General features: G+C 39.0%; 1 protein-coding gene across 2 annotated transcripts in view; it reads right to left on the bottom strand.

The window, feature by feature from the left end:
- Window positions 1–25,414, bottom strand: part of syt7a (synaptotagmin VIIa) — a 140,197-nt gene that overhangs the window by 56,755 nt on the left and 58,028 nt on the right. For both annotated transcript variants that reach the window (XM_066667277.1, XM_066667276.1), the window contains exon 2: window positions 19,265–19,368. In XM_066667277.1, the coding sequence (XP_066523374.1) occupies window positions 19,265–19,368 (104 nt within the window). The remainder of the gene's footprint in view (window positions 1–19,264; window positions 19,369–25,414) is intronic.

Here is a 25,414-nt window from a genome sequence, read left to right as displayed (position 1 = left end):
TCCTTTTCGTCCTTCTCCATCACTGACTTTAAAGTCCTTCCTCCTTCTCTAAATTTCTCTTTTGGTCTATCTGTCCTTCATTTTGTCCTAAAGTCTGCACATCTGGCCAATATTTTTTAGGTCTGCAAAATAAAGGGAAAGAGTGACATTGCATTTTTTTTCCTGCTATATGTATCTGAATAAAAAAAAATACAGGAATTTTCACCAGAGAACTTGAAAGATGTCAATCAGGAATAAATAAAAAATGGTTAGACGTCTGCCCGGGACTGATTTTTTAATTCTGCCCCAGCTAGAGTTTGTTCCGCACCCTCCCGCTCGCGCCCGCAGCTTAGACATTAACACCTGCTCCTGCCGACACAGTCCTGCATATTTAACAACAAAATAGTCTTCTCAAATAATATAGTACAGTGCCCCTAAAGGCTACGCAATTCCATTTCTGCAGCACAGTAATACACAATTCATGTGGTGTCCACGTGATTGGTTGGTTTGCAAATTAGACTGGGTTTACTAATTATTTAGCTATTTTTTCAAATATTTATTGTGCATTGTAATTATTACATGATTATTATCGCATGATCTTTTTAGAGAATACAAGTGTTTTTATTCATGTGTGGCATTCTTCTACATGTTTATGTTGTCCTGCTTCTACAGTCACTGCACAGGTTAACTGCCTGCTACCACTTTTTTAAATTATTCTAAATTATATATGTTATATGTGCAAACGTACATTTTTTGAAAGCTACAAAACTGATTTTAAAGCACCAATCACACGCAGATGAGTGCTATGGCTTCTCTTTTAAGTCCTGGAGTACAGATATATATCTGTATTCCAGGTTATAAGACTTTCTTTTGTATTAAACATCAGTAATTGCTGCCTGACATGCTTGATTTAATTTGCACACCCTGTAATGTGATTATTGTGCATGATTATTTGTTTATCAACTGTTTAAATGCAATACCCTGATCAATGGGAAACAATTAACAGAAAAGTACATGTTTCCATTAGACCCAGACCCTAATGCTTTCAATGTATCACTGAACTGGCTGCTGTTTCAGGCCCTTATTTCAAGATGGCATAACAAAGTTTCCCAACAGTCGACTGACTCATCGGCTCTCCCAAATGTACCCAGGCCCAGACGAAGCTGACAAATGAGCTGAGTGTGAAGTCAGCTTGGTGTGCCAGACCATTAACACAGCTGCACTCCTTGTTATCCTGCAAAACTCTGCAATGCCCAACACATTCTTTATAGTAAACAACAAAAAAGAAGATGGGGTGAGAGACAAAGTGAGAGAAGGCAGAGAGATGGGAGGATGAACAATATTAGTGTTGCTTGGCTCACCGCCATCGCTTACACAAATGCTCAAATGCTTAAACCATTCAAGTGAATTTCCCTTTGGTAGAAGCCAGCTAAAACTGCTCCCGGAGCAGGGCCATCTGGAGAACGGAATAGCTATGTATAGGGTAGACAAGTAGACAAGAACAGAACAGGACAGAATGTAATGGGCCGAATCAGAATAGAATAGAACAGAATAGAGCAGAGAGTTACAGAACTAGTTGGAAGCAATTAAATCATAACAGAACAAAGTGGATCGAACTTATCAAAATAAAACAGAACTAACAAGAGCTAAAAAATTGAATAAAACACAAAAAATGGGATGGAACTGAATTAAACTGAACAGAACACAACAAAATGGACCGAATAGTCATGCGTCCTATTGACTATGCCAGAAGAGATAACAGCAAACACACAGAACAATAAAGACAAGAAGCCAGAGAAACAGAAATGTGCGGACACAGAAAAATATGGGGGTGGGTTCTACAATATCTTCCAAACTGCAGGGAAATTATGGATATTTGTAGAGAGAGAGAGAGAGAGAGAGAGAGAGAGAGAGAGAGAGAGAGAGAGAGAGAGAGAGAGAGAGAGAGGCCACTTTGCTCACCCCCAGCTGCTCCCAGCTGTGTTTGCTTGCAGAGCATGAGCTAATATCCCACTCACCTTGTTACTACCCTCCTCCCCCCAGCTCTAGACAAATATGCACAAATTAAACATACACACAATGCATACTAATTAGGAGACCTTTCAGGCTTAAGCAGACCTCATGAACATGACCTCACATACACTTTTGCAAATTCCTTATCATTATTTATTAACTTTTAGAAGAGTTGGGTTAACACCTAACACTTCAAAACTTGAAGAATTTATCTGAAGGCAAACTCTCATTTCTCACTCTTCTATCTATTCACTTTTGCATTATATTAATTAACAAGGCTTGTGCTGTAAATATGCTCAAGTATTAAAGCAGGGATATTTTTTCTAATGTTGCTAGGAGCTTGGCAGTCTTTTTGTCAGAGCCATGCACGGATCAGAATCAGTGACGTGATTGTGTGTCAAGTGTTGACACAGGTGGTAAGTTTGTTTGCTGAAACACTGTTTTTTCTCAGTGTTTACATTTGACTGAATTTCTGAATGTTGATTTCAATTACATTTCTATTATTTGCCCAGCCCTATTACTGAATATCTTTTTCTCCATTGCAAAAACACGTTTCTTGAAACCATCCATCCATATCTCCAAACTGTAACCACAAAACCCAATTTTCAAACTACAATCACAAAATCTGATTTTTCCTGCAAAACAAAACTATTGCCTTGAAACAGTGCTCAAAACCAAACAATGTTGTCAGATCAGACCCAGAGTCAATCAAAATGAAAAACACCACTGAATAGTCATTACATACAACACAGAAAAAAGATTGATACTGAACCACACCCTGACCTGGATGCCACGGTGAAAACTCACATTGCCCCACACAATGACATAGATAGGATGCATCCTGCTGCTGACACCCTAACACAATATCTCAAAGAGATATTAAAAATGTCAAAAGTGTTTTATGGCCCCAATGTGGCATGATTGCTGATGGCAGCACATAATGTGACATTGCCACCATGCTGGCCAGGGACTGCAACAATGGCTCGTTGGCTAATCACATTCCAGCCTTTCCTCCTCCTTTTGGTCAGACTGAACCCATTCATTCATTATCTGTAACTGCTGATACAGTTCAGGGTCATGGTGGGTCCAGAGCCTACCTGGAATCATTGGGCGCAAGGCGGGAATACACCCTGGAGGGGGCACCAGTCATTCACAGGGCAACACACACTCACAAACTCACACCTACAGACACTTTTGAGTCGACGTGTGTTTTTGGACCGTGGGAGGAAACCGGAGCCCCTTGAGAAAACCCACACAGACACGGGGAGAACACACCAAATTCCTCACAGACAGTCACCCGGAGCGGGACTAGAACCCACAACCTCCAGGTCCCTGGAGCTGTGTGACTGCGACTCTACCTGCTGTACCACCATGCTACCCAGGCTGAGCCCAGCTTCATCCATATAGATATATTCACATGGTCATTCTAGGAAACCAGTTGAAACACTCTCTATGGAAAAATACATATAGCTTTGTAAGTGGCTCAGAAAGACAGACTTATGCTGTAGAGTAGACTGCAGTATCAAATACCTACATTTAAACACTGGAATCTTTGCTCCTTGACCCTCTCTGAGTTGTGGTCAAAGGATACTCTGTACAGTTGCTTCATTCGCATTCTGCTGCCTTTTTTGGACCCGATCAATGGTGGAATGGTGTTTACTGTTGATGCCTTCAAAATTCACATGGTCTTCAATGATGTCTGCTGTATTTCAAGCAGTTTGATTGCATTGTTCTGATGGACCATGAAAACAATGAAGGTCTCTTGGTGTGGGGACAACATAGATGTCATCCCCCCTGATGTGGCAGTCTTGCGATTCTACCAAACTGACATGCAGTTACAAAAAAATACATGCAGTACTAAGCCTACAAATATATTGGAAGATTCATGTAATGAAACACCTTTTTACAGAACTGTATTGAGTCATACTGTAAACATGTTTGTAATGAAAAAAAACAATTACCTGTTCTCCTCTCTGAATCTTCAGACTATGGTGGATACAGTGAATCTACTTAGGTTGGACTGAACTCGAAGTCCTGCTTCCCTCATTATCAAACCGTGGACAAGAACATGGTCTATGACAGATGTCCATATTTCATCTGAAATAATTGTTCTTTGTCTCATACCTCCTCCTGGCTTATATTTCTTTCTTCACATCATTAGCCACATGTGTGATCCATTTGGAGTTGCTGTGTTTAAGTTAAATCACCTGTGCTTTAATCGAGTTTCACTTTTGCTAACTGTGCTTACCGTTATACAACCCAAGTGCATCACAGTGCAAAATGTGTTTTAGTGGGTGAAAATGTGTTTGCAAGTTGTGTCTAACTAGCAAAAAAGTGCTTAAGGTTCTTTCTGCCAGAAGGGTTACCATTTCAACAAATGGGTTTAGGGCATTGAGCATTTGGTTCAGACAACAGGGTTTTGTGTTTTAGCAATTGAGAAAAACTGTAATAACACTTACTGGATAACAGTAAAATTAACTTCTCCGGCAAAAACAATTTCCTTTACGGTCATAAAATAAGAGTTTACCAGCAGGTAAACATTTAAGTCTCTAATGGTGCTTTTCCACTGCATGAGTCTGGCTTGACGGTTAGCTTAGTTAAAGTCTCACAAAATGGAGCTGCTGACATCGCAAAATCGCTGGCTTTGAAAACCACAACAACAACGGTGGTAAATTTAGGCGCTTTTTATCATCGTATATTCATGTGTTGTTTTTGTTTTTTGGACTGAACACAGCTCTGTTCTACAGTTCTAACAGATCAGCTTTGCTTGTTGCACGTTCAGCTTTGCTGGAAATTTTTGTTGACCATGAGCCCAAGGAAACCTCTTCAAAAACACCTTGAGGTGAAGTTATGAGCTGCCATTGTGAGTCTGAGAAAAATAAATGTGAAAGCTGCTGTAACTTAAGGGATTTTACAAGAGGTGAGTTTGTGCTGGATTTGAATGAGCTCTACATTTTGTGGTGATTGACATGCCTCTCTGGACAATGAGCTTTCTCTGCAGAGTTTACACATCACCATTTAGTACCTTCTTGGCATGGCTGGAACCCGGGGTGAGCTGGGACTGAAACCTTCCCGGTTCCAGGTAAGAGATTTGACCAGTTGAAAAGCAAAAGGGCCAAGCCAAGTCGAGTAGAGTCGTGTAGTTTCATGCACCACGCCAAAACTCTATCATTACTTTTTCCTCTTACATACATACCATTTTAAGTCTGTTTATCATGAAGAAATTATTAAATGTGGTTCAGCTCAAACTACTTTTTAAAAAAGATTTTTTTAAAAAGCCAGTCAACATAGAATACATTTAAAAGCATATAAGTAATAACAACAAATATGGGACAGTAATAGTATATTAACATCCTGTTTAATTTAAAGGGGATGAAGAAAGAACTGTAAATATATAATCTAAAAATATATATTTAATTACATTTGGTACATAAACACACAGGTATCAGAAAAACAATAAATAAGATCATATGCTCTTTAAGAGATTAAAGGGGTTAGATTTAGATAGAGCCAGTGGTAGGGCCACGGTTCAGTCCTTGATCTCAGCTCCCTTGAAGCAACCTTGCTTAGTGGCAGTGGTCAGAGGAAGGACACTTGATCCTTCTGGCATTATATCAACATCCCTGCTGCTCATCTGGGATCAAACCCCAAACCTTTTGGCTCTGTCATGTACTGGCTTGTGCTGTAGAACTCTAATCCACTCAGTCACTTCTGCCAAACAGCCTTCACAATCCCCTCCTAATTGATGCAGAGCCCATTAAAACATTCACCAATCAGAATAGAGCCCTATTCAATAAGCTTAACGGGTGTAATGTGATGGGAAGGTGACAGCAGAAATCCAAGGATTTTGCACACAGTGACAGTACACAACATCTCTTGTTAAATATCTACTGTACTGCAGAGTTTAAAGAGTTTTTAAAAAAATATTCAAAACCACTTTTTTTAAAATAAAATTTAAATAGAGGAAAATGTTTCCTCACCATTTGCTAGCTCTCCAGTCGGTATGCATGCCTGAAACCGCTCTAATGTTTTTATGAAGCATCAGTGTCTGTAAATAAGTAAAATATTTTTATTGCTAGGCGTTCTCTGTCTCTGCTCAGAACAAAAAAAAAAAACGGCATCTGGAAGCTTTCTACTCTATAGATGGGTAATACTGAATTATTTTTGCTGCAGCTGGAACTGCATCGAAATGCAGTTCCAGCTGCATGAAAGTACACACAGAGTGAAAGTTCTAGAAAGAAAAATAAAAAAAACAGTAACAAATGAGTTGCTGTGGTGATTCAAACAGTAAATAAAAACTTACAAACCAAATGTCATCCTAGGGATGGGCTGTATTTACATTTTTCATACTGTCATACCATCTGAAAATATTAACACGGTATACAGTATTACTGTGTGTGTGGAGGTCCACTGTCAGCCTGTGTGAGCCTCATATCTGTGTGAGTTGGTGGAGTGAAAGGTTTTCAGAGCTGTGCAGTTCAGCTCAGTAAAGCATTTATAAATAAAACGTTTTTGAGCAAGTTTCAGCGACTGGTGCTGGAGGAACAGAACAGATACAAAAATGCTAAATAAGACAGTTCTACACTGTTTAGAAGCACAGCTTCCTCCTTCTCTCTTTTAACCTAAACTCAGCGCTAAACTCATAACTGCGGTGGGCTACTGGGCTTGTTTTTTCAGAGTGTTACATCACCAGTCTGTGAGCTCCTACAGCGCCCCCTCCCTGTGGCTCTTGTAAATGCACATGAATGAACACTGTCTTTGCGCTTAAAGACACAGAATAGAAATTTGATAAACCACACACATTTTATAAATACCCCCCTCATTTTGAGATACCGTCCACAGTTTTAAATACAGACACTTACAAACAACTGTACTTCAGCCACTTAGAAACATACTCTTATACCTTAAAAGAAGCTACTGCGTAAACAATAGAGAGGACAGCATTTCCCCACAATTGTAGCCATTAATTCCAACAATAATCTGCAAGAACTAATCTCTTTGGAACACCTTGCTTACAAAGAACAGATGTGTTAGTGTTTATTGGAACTACTGTTTAAGACAGCCTTCATGAGAGACAGTATAATTACAAAGATCATTGGTTATTGAGGTGGTATCCACAATGCACATGTCTAAATACATGTAGACAATAATACAATAAAATAATATTAGCTCTCTTTCCATTGCTGAGGATGTCATACCTGTGTCCACCCATGTTAAAAATCCTTGGTGTTATCTTAGAACTTCTTTTTCCACCCACATAAATTATGTCTCCCAGATTGCTTTTTTCTACCTGCAAAATATCTCTAGGGGAGGCACGGTGGTGCAGCAGGTAGTGTCGCAGTCACACAGCTCCAGGGACCTGGAGGTTGTGGGTTCGATTCCCGCTCCAGGTGACTGCCTGTGAGGAGTTGGTGTGTTCTCCCTGTGTCCGCGTGGGTTTCCTCCGGGTGCTCCGGTTTCCTCCCATGATCCAAAACACACGTTGGTAGGTGGATTGGTGACTCAAAAGTGTCCGTAGGTGTGAGTGTGTGTGTGTGTCTGTGTTGCCCTGTGTAGGACTGGCGCCTCTTCCCGCCTTGCACCCAATGATTCCAGGTAGGCTCTGGACCCACCGCAACCCTGAATTGGATAAGTGGTTACAGATAATGAATGAAAAAAATATATACATATATCTCTAGACTAAGGCCCATCTTTTCACAGCACTCTACAGAAGTCTTAGTCAATGTACTAGTCACATCACATTGACTACTGCAATGCGATTCTGGTTGGCATTCCCAACAAACTCATTCAAAGACTCCAACATATCCAGAACTAAGCAGCACGGATAATCACATGCACCAAGTCCACTGAGCGTGTTACACCTCTGCTGATCCAATTGCACTGGCTCCCAGTATCACAACGGATCAATTTTAAAATTTTACAATTGACATTCAAGGCACTTTATAATCTATCGCCTGATTATCTCACTGACCTCCTTCAGTTGTACATTCTTACCTGCTCTTTACGATCTTCTGGCAAAACCAGCCATTAATCTTAGCGCAATGGGTACCAGGGCCTTCCACTGTATTCCATTGCAGAATTCAACACTGCTCTGAAAACTCATCTTTTTTTAAACTGGCCTATTCACTTTAACACTTTTATGCTTGTGTGTTGTGATAATTAGTTTGTTGTAGCTGTAATAACTTACTGTATGTTAAAGTAAGGTGCCCCTGAGTGTCATGAAAGGCGCCAACATATAAAATGTATTATTATTATTAGACATCTCTTGTAACTAGTGACCTTGGCTAAGGTGCACCCCCTGTGGACAAAGACCTTTCACTGTGCCCAAAACTTCTATATAAATGCAGCTAAACACACGGAGCAGCTGCACGAGTCTATGTCCAACATGCCCAGGGCCAAGCGTAGACTAGAGGGGCATAAAGCCTTCCAGTATTGGCTTGTGGAGCAATAAAAGTGATTCATTACAGCCCCATCACCTTTAGGATGTGTTGGAATGGTATTTTAGGCCTTTCATGCATTGGAGTGGTATCTAATTGCTGAATGCCATCAAATCCTTAGAAATATTTTCTAGTTTTCATTCTAATACTTTCAAAAAACATAGAAGGTCTTACTGCGGCATAAACGGGATAATAGTTCTATTAGAAGTGTTGGATGAGCAGGTGTCCATTAACTTTTTAGCCATATAGTGTATCAAAATATACAACATGTATTTAGCATGTGTAAGGACTAACTAATAGTTCAAATGACTAATCGTTTGTGTTGTTGTATTTTTTATTTTTGCCTTATTATGTTCTCATACACATTGATTAACATGCATAACAGCATGTTTTCAGTCTCCCCTGGAGAGTTTAATTCTATTTAATGTATGGTACCACCACCCTGGGAGGGTCAACCCCAATTTTGCCTTTAATGAAACAGTATTGGTATTGTAAATTGAATGTCTGTAGAACTCTACTGGGGCTTGTAATTTAACCTGGGGGTGTGAACTCTATATTGATGCAATAAACTAGCCCCAGATAGTGATTTGTTGACTACTTTAGTCAAGTTGAGTTAGCATTAGTTATATTAGTTAATATAGCTACTTGCACACAGTTAATAAAACCGTAGCAAGACCCCTAGCAGGGTCTTACAGAATGGCAGGTTTTCCTGGTCGTCTGTAATTGTTTTAATCGCAAGCCCATATATATTTTCAAAAGCTTCCTGAAAGATGACTGAATTCAAGCCCAGTGAAAACCTGCTACTGTGATACCATTCCCTATGTGTGTCTAATGGATTTTAATGGTAATTTAATGGCACTGTCTGTTTATGTTTTATGTTAATTTTGATGGTAACCCCCAAAGGTTCTTTAATGGACATTAATCCTTAATCATCTTATATGGGTACAGTGGTTTTTAATGTCCACGTTAGTGCTTTAGAGGCCTGGGGTGAAATAGAAAACCTATTGCAAAATTATGTCCATTTTAATGTGCCACTGGATGTTGATAGATTTCCTCACTGCCTGTTTGCAATGTTATACAGTGAAAGGGAGAATCCACAGTATTCAACTGTAAGTACTTCCTATCACCTTGAATTTTTATCATTTATAGACCCTTGCCTTAGGTCACTGTCTGTGGGAAATTTGGTACATCTTTCCTCAGTTTTCATGGGGTTCCTTGAGGTGCTCATTTACCCCCACTATCCCAGAACACACGTTGGCAAGTGGATTGGTGAAACTGCCCACAGGTGTGAGTGTGAGTGACTGGGTGAATGTGTAACAGCCACAGGGTATGTTCATGCCTTGAGTCCAATGATTCCAGATAGGTACCATACACAATTGAATTAATGTGTTGTGCACTGTCCCTATTTACACTTTGTCCACCTTTTATTCACTGTTTTGAAAACAAAATTACATCAGATCACAATGCCTTCTGGGTGAGTTCTTAACCTGAAGTCTACAGTTATGATGACTGATCACACAGCCAAGCTCACAGAGGTCAGCTAATGAACTTCACATGAGTCAGGAAAGGAATTGAATGGTTGTTAAAATGGCAATAGGGATTCCCTAGAGGGACATGAAGAGGACAGATTATAGACAGAGGCCTTGAATCTTTCTGAGGTTACACTAACCAGCGTGATCCTTTTGGATTGAGGTGTTCGTTGAGGTGTTTGCTGAGAATGAATTAGACAGAGTCACACACATGTGAAGAGAGTAAAGATGTTTTATTTGAAAGCAGAGATGGAAAGCTTTACAGAGATGTTACTAGGTCGCGGCTTGGTCACTCTCTCCCACCGTCAGAGGGATCATACACATATTATAGAAAATGTTATCACCCTCAGTTGTTCCATAACCAATATTTCCCACCAAGCATCAAGGTATAAACCAATGATACACAGGCAGAGAAGAGACAAACCACTCTGAAAGAGTTCAATGTAAACATCTTTTAAAAGTGCTGCTCATACAGTACTGAAATAGTGAACACACTTTTATACAAGTGTTTTCTGCTCAGTTCATGTGCTGGTACATGCCAACAATGGGCCAGCACTGCTGTAGACAGACAGGAAAGATTATAGCTTTTGTTTTTCTAGAGACCACTACTGTACAATATTCAAAAATATAGAAACAACCTGCTTAATTATATTTTCAATTTCATCCATATTTGTTAATAATATTCTATTGAACTTAACTCATGTAAAAGTCACCCCTGGTCAAATGACATGTTTTGCTGAATTTTTTCTTTTTTTGTTTTTGTTACAGAAAAATTACACAGCGTTGTGACCCACTGTATATCACCCTCTTATTAAGCAGTTACTAAACATGAGTTATGCTAACCACATTTGAGTGGTGGAATGAGTTGGCTCGGAGCCAGATCCACATGACATCATACAAATTAAAGAAACGTCTACACAATTCAAAACACAAATTACTACTTAATTGCCTAAAATAACAAAATCTAAATAAATTATTTATAGGTTAGGACACATTGTCAAGTGTATGTTCGAACATTGGAAACCAACCAAATATGTACTGCAAACAAATAAAAACTCTGCATTAAATCTTGCACAAAAAGTCATATTTAAAATAGTTTCAGCTGTTAAGCCTTTTGCATACCACTGTACACTAAGTTCTTAGCATACTCTGTGATATTTTTAGAGTTTGCCATGGAGTTTAGAGTTTCATCACACTTCATCTTTCTCACTCAGAGAGCACCAGGGCCAATCGTGCTCTCACAGACTCCAAGTTATAGAACTGCTGGGAATTTAACTTAGGAGAAACACTCTCAGCCAGTTGCATCACTCAGGAATGAGTAATGACACTTATTGTTTCTTTTCTGAGTGCCTGTCCTCTTACAGCTTTAAGAAACATAAAAATATTCCAAAAACTTCAGCGTGTGTTCACTTGCTCTGCCTATGCACTTTAGAAGGTCTGTTTCCTTCCACTATCCATCAAGTATTAGTTGCAATACTCCTCATGAAGGGAGTATGTTGATCAAGACATCTAGCCCCAAATATTATATAGCCGCAAACAAATATAACTTTTTGAATATTTGTTCATTGGATAGTTGTTCAATTTTTAATTTTTAATTATACATATTTATGATTTCCTTTTTTCTTGGAGCAATGTGGCTATTGATAAAGTCAACCCTCCACTCCCCCTTTAAATTTGGCTCAGCAGGGTTTAAAAAACAACAAACAAACAAAGAAAAATGCTCTGCTCCCCAGCACTCCACCTGTATTCAGACATGTCAACATAAAAGTCCTGAATGAAGCCTAAAACAGCTTAACAAGCCACAACAACATACTTACAGCAAAGTGTGGCGAAGCTTCAGTTCATTATGTTAGCTTTATATCTCGAATTAGAACACCTCTATGAAGCTCTGGTTTATGGCACAGTTTATGTATAAATTAGTGAACGAGTTAACAAGAAGACTCATTGTGTTTATTTTTAAATGAATGCCACAATGATGGAGATATAAACAAAAAGAAACAGAAAACTTTATAAATCTACTAATCTAAATGCAGCATCTATAATTAAAATAAACCTAACCAAAGAGCGCTGGGGTTTAAGAAGTGCCCTAAGTTTATATATAATAACAAAACCACTTTGGTTCTCAAAAAACATTCAAGCAATTGTCCTTTAAAGAAGTTATACATAATGTATGGGTTCTTCCTAGACTATACATAGCGGTTAGAGGTTCTTCCTAGACTATTCATCTAAGCCAATCCGGAAACTTATTTTTACGTGTGCAGACGTGGAATGATCAGTTAATAAACAGTGTGTGTTCTAGCAATTACTATACTGAAATCCTCCTCATACCCCTTCATTTCAAATTCTATTAATAGTAAAACTAAACAAATTTGTCAACATGGAATCCACATCAGCACGAGAAGTTGCCAGTGTGGAAAACAAAGTTGAAATTACAAAAAGCCATCAACGATGTAATTAATCTTCAAGGTGACTTCAGGTAAATTAGCTGCTAATTCACTGAAAAGCCTACTTTTCTTTTAAACAAATCAACCAAATTTGGAGTAATTATTAATACAGAAATAGGTTCACTTGCCCGCTGGGAATATTACGTCACTCTCAGGCAAACATAGACCATTCCGCCTCTATTAAAAACGGCTCTGGAGTAATTCTTTTCATCATCCACTGCCTCCATTAAAGGCTGCCCGTAGTAATGGCTCTCTCATATCAAACAGTGGCGCCCAGAACTGAAGGTTCTTTCCCATCTCCAGACAGGATGCAATTATGAGCGCACACTATACTCTCTTTCTTACACTCACATATACACACACACACACACATACACGGCAGGTCTTTTTCACCAGACTTCATTAAGGATTTAATACCAGTCCACGCAACCCCCGACACCCAGCCATGACGCAGGGGGACGCGAAGTCTGACCGAGTCCGACAGGGACTGAGAGTGAGAAGGTGAGAGAGAATGGGGGAATATGTTCCACCACTATTCTGAGGGCACTAAGAAATGAGCGCTATTTAAGCCTGCAGGCGTCTGATTTGACCTAGGCCACACACAGAGCTAATTCACTGCACAGGCACCAGTTTCAATGCTCACAAATGGCTGTGAAGTTGAGCTATTCACTTTGCAGTGTTTTCCTGTTGCTATGAAAGGAATCACTGACTGAGATAATGATACAGAAGCAATCATAACTTCATGCCGTATTGCTGATCTCAACTGTTCATGTCTTTCATCTAGCCTGTTTCCCACACCTGGGCTAAAAGGCTTTTCCGATAATGACAAACCATTCACTTTGCAATTTAGTCCAAGGCCAGGCTTAATCCATGTCTGGAAGCCAGACCCTTAAAACACATGTTAGATAAAAAAGTTTTTTTAAACACAACTTTTGGGTTCAGTTGAACTCATTTTCTGTTAACACACTCACTCACGTTTATCTTACTTATCACAGGCAGTGTTTTCAGATATTTAATACAGATATGGGTTTTAATGACACATTCTGGGAAAAAAACGTGTTTCGGTATAATTAAATAATTTTGAGAGTGATGCTAATTATAATTATGATCAGAAAACTCACAATTTGAAAACTGGGACCATTAGAGCTGGGCCTTCATTTCAGGTCTGTCATGTATAGCCCGGTCTAGTGTGTTCCTGCTGTCTGTCTCATTTGTCTCCGTCTTTGCTCCTCCCTCTTGTGCCTCCTTTGTGTTCCTGCCCCCTCGTTATCTGTCCCAGGTGTTTTTTGTTTGTGTAGTCTTTTTATAGTCCATGTCAGTGTTTCTGGTTGTGTGACATTGTGATTGCATGTATGTTTGTGGTCCATGTCTGTGCTCAAGATTCTAAGATGCAAAGTTTTGGTGTTCTGTTTGTTTCGCTAGCTTGTTTAGTCTTCTTGTTTAGCCTTGTTTAATGTTTATCTTATGGTTTAGTGTCTTGCCCCTTTAGATCTGTTCTTGTTTAGTGTTTAGCCCAATGTTTAGTGTTTAGCTCTTGTGTTTAGCCCTTGTGTATAATGTCCTAGCCTTTGTTTAGCCTTGTTGTTTTTAGTTTAGCCTCTGTTTTGTGTTCATCATCTGTTTAGTGCTTATCCTGTTATGTTTTGTTCTTGTTTAATTTCTCTGTTTTTAGCCTTGTTTAGTATTAGTCCCTTTGTTTTGTTTAGTGAGTTTAGTAGTCTTTGTCTAGTTTCCTTGTCTCTCTGTTTAGTTGCCTTTTTGTATTACGTCTCCTGCAATTACCTCCTCCCTGTTCATTGCTCCTTGACCTCCCTTATATACCACCATGTGACAAGGTCATAAAAGCTATGAAAGACTCCCTTTTATGATTCTAATAGTGTCCTTTTAAAGGTTCTTCAAACTTCTACATCTCAAATGTTTCAAAATTAGTTCACCAAATAATCGTCAATAAACAAGGAAACAAAAGTGTCGTTTTCATGCTAAAGAGTTACAAAAAAGGGGAACTCACATATAAACGTGCAGGTATGTTGGGTTTAGGAACTTTACTTTTGATCAGATCAACAGGTGGGGTTTTCTGTTGAGAATCTCCATCGGATATGTATCTGATTTGAAGTGATGAGAATATACAGAACCCAGTCAATTATTCTATTAAATCCCAAAGTTAAAACTTCCTGTCACCAGGTGTCTTTGTGGCACTCAAAGAATCTGGCACAGAGACGAAGACACATGCATTAACTAATGTAGGCTGCTCAGTGCATAGAAAATCTTTTACACGGGAACCCTACAGGTATATGAGGCAGTAAAACGAATGAAGACTGAGGTTAAAGGCAGCTGGTAAAGGTCATAATTGTTGATCCAGCAATGCTGTTACGACTGGAAAAATGGAAAAGAGAGAGGAAATTAAGGGTAAACTCTGCAAGTTATACCTATGTGTATGTGTGTTTGTACAAATATATCATTTCAAATTTTCAAATTACTTGCTGAAAACATCCTCTCTCTCTCTGTCCTGTTTGTCCTTGGCTGAGCTGATTTTGCTCTTTAGCCTCGAGTTGCTACAGTTGTCTAGCCGTTGGTCTGGTCTTCTCTCTCACACGTTCATCTCTAGGTTGCAGGGGATGAAACCAGACTCCCGCACAACTATACAGCACTGCAAGCCAATACTCCTTCTTGTCCTGCGGGATGCAACAGCATGTTTTCTAATATCCATCTGTGTGTTCCTGTCCTGTGAGCAGGACATTACTGAAAACTAGGTGGAGCCTCAATCCTCTTGGATGTCCAGGAACATCTTCTCAAAATGCCAATGTCAAACCCCATTCCAAGAGAGGTGTGCAAGAAAGTCATCAGAGTTGTTTATTGGGACTTTATCTCTCTCTCTCTCTCTCTCTCTCTCTCTCTCTCTCTAGTCAGGCCTGCAGAAGCAGACACAGCTGTGCAGTTCTGCTCAACTCAACATCAATTAAAGCTATAAATAGATCTACTCTTTCTCTCTCACACACACAAATGCATGCATACACACACATACACCAATGTACATGATTATTTATTTATTTGTGCGTGCGCGTGTGTGTGTGTGTGTGAGAGAGAGAGAGAGAGAGAGAGAGAGACTAAACTTAATGAACACAGTAGAAAATGCAGAATAAGATACCAGAGGTTTTTGATTCTGCAATTAATCTTGCTGAAACTAGCACACTCATGTGATGGGTAGTTGTTTAGTGTCTATTTCTGCCTGAGAGTAGTTATCTTACTTTTCTGTTTTCATCAATTGGTTCTAACAGGCCAATGCCTATTCACAGCTCAAGCTGTGGTGAAGCACACAGTGCAAGAGCTACAAACATCACTCTCTCCAACTGATTTTCTCTGAGCTACACAGCTGAGGCTTAGAAGCACATTAATATACCTCTCTCTCTCTCTCCCTCTTTGAGCAGTCAACATTGTGATGAGCATACTTGGTGAATGGAGTGTCTCTTCAATAAAAGCCTGCTATTAAAGTGTCCATGATACATCTTTACAGATTAAACTGAATATGTTCACTTTAGAGTGATGGAGTAAAAAGGCTTTCAGCGTAAAGGGAAGGTTTCGTGGAAAATCTCATTTTTGAAATTCTTTTTATCCCAGATGTAGGCACTCAGCCAAGATTTTATGTCTGCTTCTGCTTGTTTGTTTCGTTCTTTAATTTTGGTGCAAGAGGTATGAGGCTAAAGTAAATGGATGAATGAGAATCATCCACAAGGATGCAGTAATTGAAAGATGGCCAAGAATCTGATTTACTGTCTGCCAAAAAAACAGATTTTGTCAATATAGTAAACTTTTTTGGGCAACATTGCACCAAGAGGTACAACCCTGTCAGAGTGATGCTGTGATGGAGGGGAAGGTAATGAGGTGTAAGATTTCAGGCAAAGCCTCTACACAAAGCACAGTGGTACTCCACTTTACACAAAGCCCTTTACACAAAGACAACATGTCACACAGGTACAACACAAAAAGCGGTGTCCAGAGAAAGGAAAACACATTCTGATTTTTCCTCCCAGCTAGTTTTCAGCAGAACCTCAGACATAAAACTCTGCAAATATGAACTAACAGCCACAATCTTTATGGCAATATCTCACTCACTAATTCTCAAATACAAAACATATGCACACACAAAATCCTACCAAACCCCCCCCCCCCCCCCCCCCCCAAACGCATCCATCCGAATGATTGACCCGCATTTCCTGCGTGTGGTACAACCATGGAATGAAGCAGGAATCAATTAGCTCGGAACGAAGTGAGCGACTCCAAATGTGTGAGTGAAGATGCTCCACTCGATCTGCCTAACGAGCAGCCGCCTCCTTTTAATCAATCACATTTCATACTGCCTAATTAGCACTGACAGAGGCTGAGTGGCCAAACACTACACACACACAAACACACACACACACACACACACACACGATCATATCATAAATCTTGTAAGACATTATGCATATGTGAATATGATATAGGAAAAATCTCCAACTTTTAGTACAGGAAAATCATTCTATCCATGCTCATTTAAGACGTTTACTTGTAGCAACCATTGCCAGGTTGGACAAACTTTTCAGAACTCTGCTTTGAAGATTAACTTGAACATTTATTTATATGTTAAAACTGATAAAAGACTGGTATTTATTTTTGGTCGTATACCTTCTGTACCATAACGGTTTTGCATTTTAAAAATGGGTAAAAGCAGGGTTCAATGACAGACTGCACAAAAACCCAAGACAAGCACAAAGCCACATTCTAAACAGCATCGCAAACAGAACACGTGGGTCCCAGTTGGCCCCAAAAGTAGATCACAAAGATAAAATAGAAACATTTCTCACTGAAAAAGTTAAAGACTTTTCACCAAAGACCTGATTTAAAGTGTAAAGGTTTAAGATTATCGGCATCTGTCTGTTGCTTTGAATTTGTAGATAAAATCAATTTAATATAATTGAGTTTAAAAAAATAAATACATTTTTTTTATTTAAAAAAAGACTAATGAACATGTCGAAAATAATTGATTCAGATTATCCCCTCTCTGACAGTGTAGAGAAGCACAAAGACAGTGCTGAAGCTTTTATTTCTGTATCATTGTATTGTAGAATAGTTGTTACAATACATTGTTATGGGTCTATTGGTATTTATTTGTGTTTAATCTTTTGCTTTATTTTAATATCCATTTATTTATTATTCATGTTTTTATTAGTTTCAGGAAATCTGTGATTTAATTTAACTTGTACCAGTCTTGCGACCAGTCTCCGTAAAGAACTGTTAGCTAAATAAATGTGGCTAACAATTTTCTCAAAAGACCCAGGAGTTCATTTTATTGTTTGTGTACAGTTGGTTGTTGTGTCAGTTGTGCGTGTGCGTAAATATGTATATTGGCATTGGTATCGGCATCGGCAGATATGCACATGTATAATATAGAATATCGGAATCCGCCCAGAATTCTTATATCAGTGCTAAAAATATGTAAAAGATAAATAACTATCTATAACTAAAAATAAATATCTTTTTTAAATTGAAACCAAGCATTCAGTACTAAAATTAGTTTTGGACAGTACAAATTTGGTTCGGGGCAGTAAATTTTCAAACGTAAACGTAATTTTCAAAGTAAAACCATATGATGATAGAATCTTTTGACATGGCTGCCCCAATGTCTTTCACTAAATCAAGGTTAAACATGTAGTCAGAGTCCTATAAACTAATCTAGTGTCCTGAAGGACTATACTGAGAGCATGGCATGTCCTTTGTAGACTTTAGTTTCATAAAGCCTAATGAAAGAATATTCACTGCTGTTATGTTGGTAAAGGGTGGTTTAACTGAATGTAGAGGTGCCAAGAATTGTCTTTTAGTAAGTGCTTTAGGTTCCTTACACTAAATCAATTTACACTTAATATTGCAATTCAGAGTGAGATGGACATGAATCACCATATATAGCAAGGGTGCCAAAAAATATGTATCTGACTCTAATAGCCAACCATTAAAAGTGACTATTTGGTGTTGTTTTAGACAAACTCCCAAAGTCTAACTAGATGTAGCAACACGGAGCTATGAAGCAAATCATTTTAATTGGAAACACAAAGTCCTGTACAAATTCTAAACCCTGAATACCAACAATTTCTGTGAATGGGATGTGCATCAATAATTTGTACACTGTGTTTAATACCGGCTACAAAAGACCGGATTTGTGTGTGGAGCATACAAATGTCAATTGGGAAAAATGTTGCTTTCTTATGAAGCATGCAAATGCCACCTGTGACGGGCTCTGAAATGTGTACTGGGATATTATCTATTGCAATAATGATAATTTTTTGTTTTTTTGGGCCACATCTAAATGGAGCCCACAGAAAAGATGGCAAATTTGCCCATCCACTTGTGTACTGCTGCCCTATATTTTACATAGGGAACCAAAGAACGTTACATAAGCTTTGGACTGCAGTGCAACTCCAAGCTTTTCAATGTAATCCATAGTGACAGTGTTTGCCTGTGCAGAAGAAAGGCTCAGTGTGTGTGTGTGTGTGTGTGTGTATGTCACTTGCATGTGTGTAGTTTGCAAGAAAAGAAAAAGTCTATGTACAACGACAGTACAGAGTACAGGGACGATCTGTCCCATAACACCCACTGTGTGTGTGTGTGTGTGTGTGTGTGTGTGTGTGTGTGTGTGTGTGTGTCTGTTTCATGCCGAATGTGTGAACTTTTTAGAACTACAGCTGCTCCATTCACATTACATAAAGATTGTACAGAGAAAAGAGTGTGTAGTGTGTGTGTGTGTTGTGGTCATAGCAAGTGTGTTTAAAAAGTTGGAAAACATTTCATGCCAGCACGTGTGTGTGTGTGTGCGTGTGTGTGTAAAACTCACCAGCTTGCGTTGACACCAACCACAGACGCCACAAAGAGCCACCAGCCAAACGGCACACACTGTTACTGCCAGCGACACCAGGAACACACTCAGTGCCACTGAGCCTGTGAAACACACACACAGACAGAGAGAACATTAGTGGTTGACTGAGGGGGAAAACAGATTTCAAAAGTCTGTAAACCTGAGTGTAAAAAATATATGACTTGTCTGGCTAGTTATTTATCTTGCTACCTAGCTCTCAATATTTATTAGCTCACAACTGATGAAAGACACTGCTGTAGTTCAGATAACAAACATAATTTGCTGCAACATTCTAAGGCTGAAATAACACAAATCTTTGCCTTAATTTGACAGGTCTGGTCTTTGTTTTAGGGCTGTGTGGACATGTGAAATTGGATCTTTTCAAACCAGGTTTGCGTCACATTCACATGTGGTCCAAGGTCAGATATGTATCTGATTTGTGGCCATGTGACATGAATGTGAATGGCCAGATAAAATTTCATGCATCTTTTTGCCTGTATGCATAAGATTAGTGCTAATATGGCACAGCCCTAATGCCTTCTGCACTAAAATAAAGCTGAATATTAATGGATTTATATTAGATATATTGCGCAGTACTAGGGGTAGAATATGTTATTTATTGACCTACATTGTGCACTACACAACGCCAAATGGTACAAAGGCGCATCAATAGGCACATGCAATGTACACAGTTCAGTGATTAAAAAAGATTCGTTCACATTAGAGAGAGATACACTTATTAATGTCAACCATCAAGACAGCCAAACCTGATCTGAGCAATAATAAATAAATAAATAGCTGTGAGGAGTTGGTGTGCTCTCCGCGTGTCCGTGTAGGTTTCCTCCGGGTGCTCCGGTTTCCTCCCACAGTCCAAAAACACACGTTGGTAGGTGGATTGGCGACTCAAAAGTGTCTGTAGGTGTGAGTGTGTGAGTGAATGTGTTAGTGTGTGTGTGTTTGTGTGTGAACGACTGGCGCCCCCTCCAAGGTGTATTCCCGCCTTCTGCCCATTGATTCCAGGTAGGCTCTGGACCCACCACGACCATGAACTTGATAAGTGGTTACAGATAATGAATGAATGAATAAATAATGTGAATGTAGCTTAAAGGTGTTAACAAATATCAAACATTACTTACTGCTGTGTGCTAAATGTTTTACTAATAAGCATCAAATAAATAAATATTACCAAAAACAGTGATATCTGTGCAACAACTTTAGGGACTAGAGAAAAAAAAAAGAGAGAGAGAGAGAGAGAGAGAGGGATGTGCTTGCTGTTTCTACAAGCTTCCTGGAATTCCAGCATCTGGGGTCTGCATGTTTTTGTTTTTGTTTTTGTCTTTTTGATATTTAACATTTCCAGTATATGTAAACTTGCCTGATGATTTTATTTTATTGTAAGGTTTTAAATGAAAACCTTTCTGTTATTTGATGTCATCTAACTTTTAACAGGTGGAGCTGAATGATTTTTTGTCTGTTTAAAGTTTGGGTGAAACTGATCAATGGATACTCGTGTAAATATATGTTTTCACAAGAGACATGAAAAATTCTTCCACCTTTTCAGCTTTAGGTCTAGATAATCTCTCTTCACAGTGCTCAAAGTGAAACAGGGGTCACACTTTAAGGAAAACTGATATTGGTCTGAATACTTTAATATGAAACATGCAGCATTTAGAGATGATGTCCACAATTGTAACTGAAAACACTTTATAAAATTCACGTTTCCTCACCATTTGCTAGCTTGCTGGTCTGTTTGTGTGCTTAAACCAATCTAATTGTTTTACAGTATCTGTAAAAAAAAATGTAAATGTCTCAGCCTGGTCTGCCAGGTTTCTCTCTTCCTCTCTCTCGATGCTCATGGCTGTAGCTAGTGGAGAAAACTCGAAACACTGAAAAACATTAACCAAACTGAAGATATTGGTCTAGTCCTCCTCCATAGGTGGGTAATATCGATTTATTTTTGCTGTTTCAGATCACTTAAGGTGGAAATGTCTCTAAACTGCAGAAAGTGCTATAAAAAAAAGGAAACAACTTGAGTTACAAGTGAGTTCTGTCATAGTTCAAACAATGAATAAAATCTTACATACACCTTTAGCCACAAACAACATTACATTTTTCCCCTGAAACAACCTTTACACCTTAAAAGAGCTTCTGAATGTAAACAACCAGAGAGAAGTGTGTTTCCCCATGTTTGCTTTAAATAGGAAGTTAATAATATATACACAAATCAGAATATAGAAATTTCTCTCCGACGCTAAATGTACAAATACTAGTTGAAGATTGAGAATATGACTTCTGTTGTTTTTAATGCTGAAATAATATCTACAGGGAAATAAATAACAGGATCTTGAGGGCTAAAAGTGTTAGTAATTAGCCATTTTCACCATGAATAAACACACACACACACACACACACACACACAGATCTGTGTTGATACTATCAGATGGCCTAGCAGGCTGGTCTGGAGAGAGAGGTTTTGAGGTCAGTTCTTTTCTAGTCCAGTGGAGGTCCTGACCCTTCAAAATCAGGGAGAAAGAGGCAAACAATGTATGCAGAGCAACAGATGGATTGCAGTCTGTAATTGTAAAACTACAAAGTGCTCCTGTATGGTCAGTGGAGGGAGGAAGAGGGAGAAGGAGACACTGTCTGACAAACTAGGATTAATGAATGCAGCTGCAGACTGAGAGGTTGGTTGGATAGAGAAGGAGGGATAAGAGGATGGAATGATAAATGTGAAAGATTTATTTCTCCAGTAAACACCGGGGAAACTATGACACCCTCCTGTACTCACCCACCCTTTCTTCTTTTTTACAGGAATTTTCATTACAGAGCAATAACGTTAACATGTCATATGACAACATATTAAATAGAAAATTAACCAGCCCTAAATATAGCATCTATCAATATCATTAGTCGATTCCAGGTAGGCTCTGGACCCCCCGCGACCCTAAATTGGATAAGCGGTTACAGATAATGGATGGATGGAATATCATTAGTCTATCGATATTTTATTTGTTCATTCTTTAGAATTATGCATCCTGTACAGCTACTGTCATTCTTCCATCCTTCCAATTTTAATCAACAAATCAGCTGAGATTCTCCAGACAAAACCGTTCCCAAAGCAGACCCTGACATTATGTTTCCCTTCAAAGAGACACAGCTACCTAAAGACACGACAGCTGCCTTGCACATCTGTGCATCTAAAATGGCTGAAGGAGATTTTTTCCAGAAGTCTTCACTGAAGCTTACACTACAACACCATAACTCAACATAGATTGATGAGATTTAATTATTAATAGGATTACTCTGATCAGAAGCAGAAAATGCAACCAACTTTGACTATCAATAAGATTTAACATCAAATGTTTGAAATAAATATCACTGGAGGTCCCTTAAAAACTGAAAGACACACTCCTGAAAAGAGTGGGAGCTTTAATAAACAGATGACAATCTACTGAAAATATTATCCTCATATGTAGTTGTTGATGTTGCTGTTTAATGATTTTTCAAATAGCCCATGTCTCATGACTGTTCTAGTCCTGATGATGAACAACCAATAACTGGCAAATTACATAGACATCTACCTAATGTATGTTGTCAAGTTGAATCAATTACATGGTGGTCATGGTGGAATTTGCACAGCACTGTAGGAACAAACACATACCAACAATACAACTGCACTGATATTTCCTTGTGTGTGTGTGTGTGTGTGTTCAAGCAGGACGCTGCTCCTGTGGCCTGCTATTCCAATTCAACCTTGAGAAATGAAAGAAAAGCTGGAGCTCGACATTCAGAAAGAAAGGGTGTGAGAGTAAAACAAAGAAAGAGAGAGAAGGATGTTGTATTTTCACAACATTGTCCTTCCTTCCTTCCTCCTCCTTTCTCCACCTCCTTCTTCCTCCTGAGTCTAAATCTGGTCAGCAGCATTAGAAGAACACAGAAACCTCTTTGTGGACCACCCTGAACCTCCTCCACTCTACACAATAATCATTATCACAAACAACAACATCCCTTCTCCTCTCACTTCATGCACTGCTCTTTTCAGTCTCTCCCACTTTCACTCCTCCCCCTGGGTATGAAAGAGATGCAGGATGCTGTTTAGTGGGTGTGGTGATTGAGTTATTATTAGACATGGAATAAGGATTTCCGATTTCTCAGAAAGAGTCTATAGCTGCCTTTCTCTCGCACACTTACACCACACACACGCCCAAAATAGTTTCCTAATATTTGAAGCTGCCGACAAATACTGTGAATTAAAGCGTTATGAATGGCTGACCACCTATAGAGTGGGCTGTGTATGAAAGTGCTGCTGTTGACATTTTTTAAGCACTAACAAATCAAATAACTTATTCTTACGATTTAAATTAAATTGTAAAATATTTCCGTATATCTTTGTATGTTCTAGAAATGCACTCATTAATAATGCATTCGTTTATTAATATGCTGTTACCCTTTGTGTGTGTAGAGAGAGATGTAAAGAGAACAGGAAATGTGTTAAAATACTCCCACTGTAACATTTATTATAAGAAAATAACTAGCTAAATTTGATATTAGACTTTTAATCTTCAGGTTCTTATGTAAAATTTCTATTCCTGTTTAAATGGCGCAGCTTTCTGACACATCTTAATCTTCACTCGAAAAAAATCGAGTTCTTTTCCTATTGGTATATTCGATTCCACCTTAAATGGGACAAATTGAGCTTAAAGTTGGCTTTTCACATGCCAGCCACGGTTTCAATTTCTAGATCCACCTTAAATGGTCCAAATGCCTTATCATTTGAGGTGGAAAGGGAAATTCGAAAATCAATCCAAACCTGAGGTTAGTGTAGCCACTGGGGATTAGCAGTATCCACATTTTTCATATCGTCTCCAAATATTATCGCGGTATGCGGTATTACCGTGGGGAGGGAATGCTCCATCAGGCTGCGCTGGGCCTTACATCTGTGAGCACAAAGTCAAGTGAATTAAGCTAAACACAGTCCAACAGTGCGCACCGACACACGTGCTGATGATAGTAACCCGTTTCTGAGAGCAAATTTCAGCAACTGGTGCTGAAGGAACAGAAAACTTCGAAAACACGCGAAATAAGGCGGTTCTGCTCTGTTTAGAAGCACAGCTGGTGCTAACAGGCACTTGTGATTTAGCACAGCACAGAAGATTTTTCAGCGAACTGAGGCTCAACAAACACACGTTTGGAGGATAAAGCCATATGCAGCACAAAGTTGAGTGAAGGATTTTCAGAGAATTATGTCTGTTTGCTGCTTTCTTCCTCTCTCTTTTAACCGAAACTCAGCGCTAAATTACAGCTGGGGTGGGCTACGGGGCTTGTGTTATTCTCCACCCGTGTTCAGACCGTTACATCAGCAGTCACTGAGCTCCCACAGCGCCCCCTCCCTGTGGCTCTCTTAAATGCACATGAACATTTTGGTCGACTTTTAAAGACACAACAGAAATTCGACACACCACACACACGTCATAAATACCGCCCTCATTTTGAGCCACCGTCCAAATTTTTAAATACCGTGGTATACGGTATTATCGTTATATTTCCCAACCCTTGTAGCCGCACTCTACTCGCTCTATAGCATTTTGGCAAAAAAATAAATAAATAAATAAATCAGACGTGAAAGTATACAAACAAAAATTCAACCCCAGTCTTGTTATCTGTGTCCTATTTCAGACCATTGGGTTTAACAGTACTTCAAACTGTAAACTCTCACCTTGGCTGGTTCTATTAACTCTTACAAATTTGTGTTCCACCTAAGATCGAGCAGGCGTTACATTCTGAAGCCATTATACATGTATATGAAGATGTGAAATTATATAATAATGAAATTATATAATATATTGGTTGGCTCAATAGGAGTCTCAACAGATGATTGTCTGTCGAAAGTAAGCTAATGCAGAGAGGTTCTGCATTCATATTGTCAGTGCTGAGATGTGCTGAGTGAATTCTAATCCTGTTGGGGTCAGGAATAAAGCAGATCCAGCATGTTTTCAGATGAAGAAAGCACAACACACAGACTATGAGTTCTGACTCGGGAAGGGCCGTCACAATCTCTTTATATCTTCTGATGGGGAAAAAAAAATGTCTATTCTCCTTCTGCCACATTGCACTATGGTACACACACAG

This window comes from Hoplias malabaricus, chromosome 4, assembly GCF_029633855.1.
Source record: "Hoplias malabaricus isolate fHopMal1 chromosome 4, fHopMal1.hap1, whole genome shotgun sequence".
Taxonomy (NCBI): Eukaryota; Metazoa; Chordata; class Actinopteri; order Characiformes; family Erythrinidae; genus Hoplias; species Hoplias malabaricus.
Note: the sequence above shows the minus strand (reverse complement) of the source record. Positions and strands in the feature narration are given on the sequence as shown.